The sequence below is a fragment of the Ursus americanus genome, chromosome 5, assembly GCF_024610735.1.
Source record: "Ursus americanus isolate L20-20 chromosome 5, mUrsAme1.1.p, whole genome shotgun sequence".
Taxonomy (NCBI): domain Eukaryota; kingdom Metazoa; phylum Chordata; class Mammalia; order Carnivora; family Ursidae; genus Ursus; species Ursus americanus.
The window spans coordinates 87,231,747-87,238,191 of NC_142131.1; the positions used below are offsets into that span (position 1 = coordinate 87,231,747).

The 6,445-nt window shown below is 43.2% G+C and overlaps 1 protein-coding gene across 1 annotated transcript; it reads left to right on the plus strand.

The window, feature by feature from the left end:
* The first annotated feature begins 777 nt into the window (after window positions 1–777).
* Window positions 778–1,719, plus strand: LOC123796482 (olfactory receptor 2H2-like). Its single transcript, XM_045803962.2, has one exon. It carries the CDS (start codon window positions 847–849, stop codon window positions 1,717–1,719), a length of 873 nt encoding a protein of 290 aa, XP_045659918.2. The 5' UTR covers window positions 778–846.
* Window positions 1,720–6,445: the final 4,726 nt, after the last annotated feature.

Consider the following 6,445-nt stretch of genomic DNA (forward strand, 5'->3'; position numbering starts at 1 on the left):
TCATTGTATTAATGTGATGTATTACTTTGATTTATTTGCATATATTAAACCACCCTTGCATCCCAGGGACAAGTTCTGCTTCATTGTGGGACATGATCCTTTTAATGTGCTGCTGGATTCAGTGTGTTAGATTTTACTGAGAATTTTTGCATCTATATTCATCAGGGATATTGGTCTGTTCTCTTTTCTGATAGTGTCCTTACATGGAGTTTGTATTAAGGTAATGCTGCCTCTGTTAAATGAGTTTGGGAATATTCCCTCCTCTCGTTTTTTTTGGAAAAGTTTGAGAAGGTTTGGTGTTATTTTTTTATAAATGTTTGGTAAAATTCACCAGTGAAGACATCTAGTCCTAGACTTTTCTTTGTTGGGAGATTTTTATTACTGATTCAGTCTCTATAATGGTAATTGATCTATTCAGATTTTTTATGTCTTCCTGATTCAATTTTGGTAGTTTGTATGTTTCTAAAGTTCTTCTCCATTTTATCTAGTTGTCCAGTTTGCTGGCATAAGATGTTCATAGTGGCAAGGGTTATTTTTAAATAATAACATACCACAATCTCATGTTCTAGGAGTTTGCAAGAACAGTCCAATTTCAAAGAAATTAACATGAAAATGTTCAAAAAGGGACAGAGATAAAAGAAAAGCCAGTAAAGGCTTAGAGAAAATATTAATGAAGAAAGGGCAATTTTCTAAAATCGAGAATCACTTTTCTCTACCTCTAGTAGGTGCTATTCTAACTGATGTGCTGCTCCTCGCAGTTCCAGGTGGGCACTGGATAGACAGGTCAATGGTACCATCCCAGATGGCTTCATCCTCTTGGGCTTCTCCGATAACCCCAGGCTAGAAATGGCCCTCTTTGTGGCTGTGTCTGTCTTTTACACAGTAACCCTTGTGGGCAACACCACCATCATACTGCTGTCTCACCTAGACCCCCACCTCCACACCCCCATGTACTTCTTCCTCACCCACCTCTCCATCCTGGACCTCTGCTTTACCACCAGCTGCATCCCCCAGATGCTGGTCAATTTCTGGGGCTCGGACAAGACCATCAGCTACGTGGGGTGTGCAGTCCAGCTCTACATCTTCCTGGGGCTGGGAGCTGCAGAGTGTGTGCTGCTGCTGGTCATGGCCTTCGATCGCTACGTGGCAGTGTGCCGACCCTTGCACTATGCGGTGATCATGCATCTGCCCCTGTGTCACAAGCTAGCGTTCCTGGTCTGGGCAAGTGGGATTTTCGGCACCTTGGTGCAGTCTCCCACCACCATGAAACTCCCCTTTTGCCATCACCGCCGGGTCGATGACTTTGTCTGTGAGGTCCCTGCGCTGATCCGCCTGGCCTGCGGAGACACACGTGTCAACGAGCTCCAGATCTCGGTGATTGGTGCCATCTTCCTGATGGGGCCGCTCCTGCTCATCCTTGTCTCCTACGGCCACATCGCCCAGGCAGTGCTGGCCATCCAGTCCCAGGAGGGCAGGAGCAAGGCCTTCCGCACCTGCTCGTCCCACCTGGCCGTCGTCTTTCTCTTCTACTGCAGTGTCACTGCCGTCTACATCCGACCCCGGAGTCGCTTTTCCCAGAAGGCAGGCAAGTTCCTAACTCTTTTCTACACTGTGGTGACCCCCACTCTCAACCCTCTCATCTACACTTTGAGGAACAAGGACATAAAGGGGGCTTTCAGGAGGCTCTTATGGAAAGACAGAATGGCCAGTGAAGAGTGAGGGAGGGGCTCAGACTCCAGGGGAGGTCAGCTTTAGTCCAGCTCATTTCCTCAGAGGTCTGGTATCTCATGCATGAAAACTCTCAACTATCACCTCTAGTGGAGGGGACGTTAGCCTGTTTTGTACAGATAGTGGACGAATGAAAAGTACATTTGAGGCACCTGACAATGTTATCCTTAAACAGAAATGTAGGAGTAGCATTGGTCCCTGTTGGGCTAACATCAGGAAGCAGACACTGCTTTCATTATTTAAAAAAAACAAAAACAAAAAAAAAGAGGGCATTTGTCACAAGGAATTATTAACTAGATACTGAAGGAAGGAAAAGGCAAAAAGAAGCACCCCCTAGCACTAGGGGAACACAAAGAAAGAACAGTAATTCTTAAAACTGATGGCTCAGAGAAGAGGCCCCTGGGAACATACATTTTCGGACCTCCTACTTCTGAGTCAGCATTGCTGGCTGGGCTGACGTCACTGAGGAAACACTAGTTTTGCTCACCACCCAGTGGAGCATCTTCATTCAACTGCTTTTACGTAATATATGGCCCCTAGAGATTAAATGAAGAGGAGAGAAACCAAGCAAGAAGCAAAGAGGGAAGAGCGCGTCTCCTTCCCAACACTAGCCGGTATGCCACCCACCTGTCTCTATCAACCCCTATGCATGAGGCCTCATAAGAAATGAGCAAGGGAAGCAGAAATATGGCATACACACTCCCACACCAGCCTCATCGTGAAGCTGAGTGATACGAGTGTGGGTTCAGAGCCGTAAGCCTCTGGCTTCACGAATGACACATCTCATCACTCTTGACATATGAAAGCAACCCAGAATATGAATCTAATTAAGAGGAAGGCACAACTGTGGTCCTCTTACAAATTATGCTCAGTATAATTCCCACACATCACTTTCTGTTAAGCAAGAGCTCCATGTCTGGCCAGAATGATGACAAGAAGCAAGTACAGGAGTTTTCATTCTTGAAATACCCTAAAGAAAACAATAATCTCAAAACCGTTACAATCTTATGGCTATAAAGGCATTCTCGCTGTGCCTGCTACGCTGGATTTATTTTAAATGAAACATTGTATTTTGAGGTAATGTAGATGCAAATGCAGCTGTAAGAATTAATAGATATCCCATAGACCCGTAACCTAGCATCCACATCTTGCAAAATTGTACAATATAACAAGATAGACACTGATACACAGAAAATACAGAGTATTCCCCCTCGCCACAAGCATCCTTGCCGTTGCCTTTGACCACCACACCTGCTTCTCTCCCAGCCACATCACACCTGCTTAAATCTTGGCATCAACCCATCTATGCTGTGGTTCTACATTTTGGCCAATTCCAGAATTTTATATACATAGAAATATATAGAAAGTAGCCTTTTGAGATTGTCATTTTTCGTTCAGCATAATTTTCTGGAAATACAACAACAGGTTGTTGTGTGTATCAATAGTTTTTTTTTTCCTTTTTATTGTCAAACAGTATTACAGGGTATTGATGTTTCAGTTCATCTAATTCACCCATTGAAAGATTCTGAGCTGTCTCCTGGTCAGGCTATCAGAATAAAGCTGCTATGAACATTTATGAACAGGTTTTGTGTGATCATTAAAATTGTGTTTCTCTGGGATAAATGCCTAAGTGTGCAATTGCTGAGTCACACGGTAAACACCTGTCTAATTCTGTAAGAAATTGCCATAAGCTTTCCAGGGCAGGTATACAGCTTACCTTTCCCACCAACAATATATGAGCGATCCGGTTTCTCTGCATCCTTGCAAGCATTTGGTAGTGTTGTTGTTTTTTGTTTGTTAGTTTGTTTTGGTTTGGTTTTCTCTCTCTTTTTTTTTTTTAATTTTACCCATTCTGATAGACACCTAGGGATATGTCACTGATTTTAATTTGAATTTCTCTAACGGCTATCAATGATGAACATTCTTCATCTTTCATTCATGCATCTTCCTCAATGAATCTTACCTTTTGTCTGTTTTCTAATTGTTTTCTGTTGCTAAATTTGAGATTTCCTTATATAGTCTACATGGAAGTTTCTTGTCAGACATATGGTTTGGAAATACCCATTCCCCATCTGTAGCTTGTTTTTCTTTCATCATTTTAACAAAGTCTTTCATGCAGCAAACATTTTCATTTTTTTTTAAGATTTCATTTATTTATTTCAGAGAGAGAGAGCACAGAGGGAAAGTGAGAGGCAGAAGCAGGATCCCCACTGAGCAGGGAGCCCAATGTGGGGCTCGATCCCAGAACCCTGAAATCATGATCTGAGCCAAAGGCAGATGCTTAACCCATTGAGCCCCCAGGTGCCCCTTAAATTTTTTTAAAGATTTATTTATTTATTTATCCTAGAGAGAGAGCTAGTGGGGAGAGGGACAGAGGGAGAGAATCTTCAAGGAGACTCTGCACTGATCATGGAGCCCAACTCAGGGCTCGATCTCACACAACCCATGAGATCACGACTTGAGCTCAAATCAAGAGTCAGGCACCCAACTGACTGAGCTACCAAGGAGTCCCCAAACATTTTAAATATTAATGAAATCCAGTTTGCCAAGTCTTCCTTTTACGGATCATGCATTTGGTATCATCTCTAAAATCTCACCATGCTATCGGTCCAAACTATAGAAATTTTCTCTTATGTTTTTTTTAAGTTTTGTGGTTTTTCATTTTACATAAAGTCCATGATCCATTTTTTAAAGATGTTATTATTTTTAAGTAATCTCTGCATCCAACATGGGGCTTGATCGTAGAATCCCGAGAATAAGAGGTGCATGCTCCATCGACTGAGCCAGCCCTGCATCCCCTTTTGAGTTGATTTTTACACAAAATGTAAAGTTGGGCAGAGGTTTATTTGCTTATTTAGCTTGCAGATATACAATTACTCCAGCATCATTTGTTGAAAAGAGCTTCATCAGCTCCAAGTCTGGGATAGAGGAATAAAAAACAATCAAAGAAATAGAGAACCCAAGGACCTCATCACAGTGTCATTCTTTGTGTCCTGAGGCCCCCAGCTGGCCTCTTCTCTCTTCTTTCAGTTGCTTCCTAATATTTGTTTTATATGCAATGTGCAAGGTTTCAGCTGGAAAATTTCATCCATCATCAGAGAAGGCATTCCACAGGACTGTTTTTAGTTAAATGTTGATATAAAAAAAGAAGTCGACAAAAGCATACCCTACTAATGCAGCCCCCTCTATCCAGCAGAAAAAGAGAACCCCGTCCTTGCCTGAGTACAGCACACCCAACCTGTCCCTGCTTCCCAGACCAGTGCACGTTCTCTGGGCCTGCAACCTCCCTGCTCACTGTGGGATATGCAGAGTCAGCATCACCTGGAGCATGATAGAAATGCAGAGTCCCAGGTTCTAACCCAGACCCACCAAGCCTGAGACCGCATTTTACCCAGTTCCTGAGTGCTATATATGAGCAGAACAACCTGGAAAGCACAGCTCCACACACAGGGACTCCCCCTCTTACAACTTGTCCTGCGAACACTTGGCATTGCCTCAGAACCCACTGAATCACCCTCTCCCTTCAGTCTCTACGCCTGGTCTGCTCCAGTCCCCGGAACTGCTCGTTCATCTCCGGAGGCTTGAGGAGTAGCAAATCACTGCACTAATGGAATGGGTACCATTTCTGGTGATCTATAATCTTTATAGGCAGAACTATTTGGTGTCCTTCCTTTCGCATTCTTCATCACACTTTTTCCTCTGCCCACTTCCTTGTTCTTTCTTTTGTCTTAAACAGGTCATCAATTTCTTTTATAACTTCTTTGTTTCTGCCGTCCAAACTCAAGGGACACAACTCTCTTTTACGTTCAAGCTTAGATCCCATCTAAGTGAAGTCTTCCTTGAAGAAGTAGAAGAAAGCTTTCAAGTTTTACTTGATTCCTAGAACCCCACTTATTCCCTGTATATGCTTGGTGCCAAAATTATATCACCATTTATTTGACCTTTGAATGCATTTACTTGACCTCATGACCATTTGGCTGTTGATATATAATTTAGACCTTTTTATCAGTGCCAAAGAGCACGGGTTTTCTGCACTAACTCTGCATTAGAGCGTTTAGAATGTACTACTTTGCTGGGGCTGCCATACAAAATACCACAGTCTGGGCAGCTAAAATGACAGAAAGTTATTTTGCCACAGTTTTAGAGGCTGCAAAGTGTGAAATAAACATGTCAGCAGGTTTGGTTTCTCCTGAGGTCTCCTTCCTTGGCCTGTGGATAACCCTCTTCTCCTTGTGTGCACACATGATTTTCCCTCTGCTCATGTATGTGCCCTAACTTTCTCTTCTTATAAGGACACCGATCAGATTGAATTACAACCTAGCCTAACGAGTGTGCTTTAATTTAATTACCTTTATGAAGTCTCTGTCTTCAAATACAGTCACGTTCTGAGGTACCGGGGGTAGGGGTTTCAACATGGGAATCTTGGGTTGGGGGGATACAATTCAGTACATAACACGGAGCGGTAGCGAACACAGCACAGTTCAAGCATATATTCTGAACAGACAGCTATTAATGGATGTGGTGATACCAGGGAAGATAATAGCTCCTGAAAGGTTAGAATGCACACGTCCACTATGAGAGTTCTAAGCAGGAGTAAGTGAAGGCACAGGACTGGAAACAGGCCTGGTTGTCCGATCACACTGAGCTCCGCCTCTCATGCACAGCTGCTCACCCACGGTCACACTGTGCTCCACTGTTATGGAGATGAGATTTGATG

What these genes read in the sequence shown, in the direction of transcription:
- LOC123796482 (XM_045803962.2), top strand. Translation starts at nt 847, where the DNA reads ATGGCCCTCTTTGTGGCTGTGTCTGTCTTTTACACAGTAACCCTTGTG.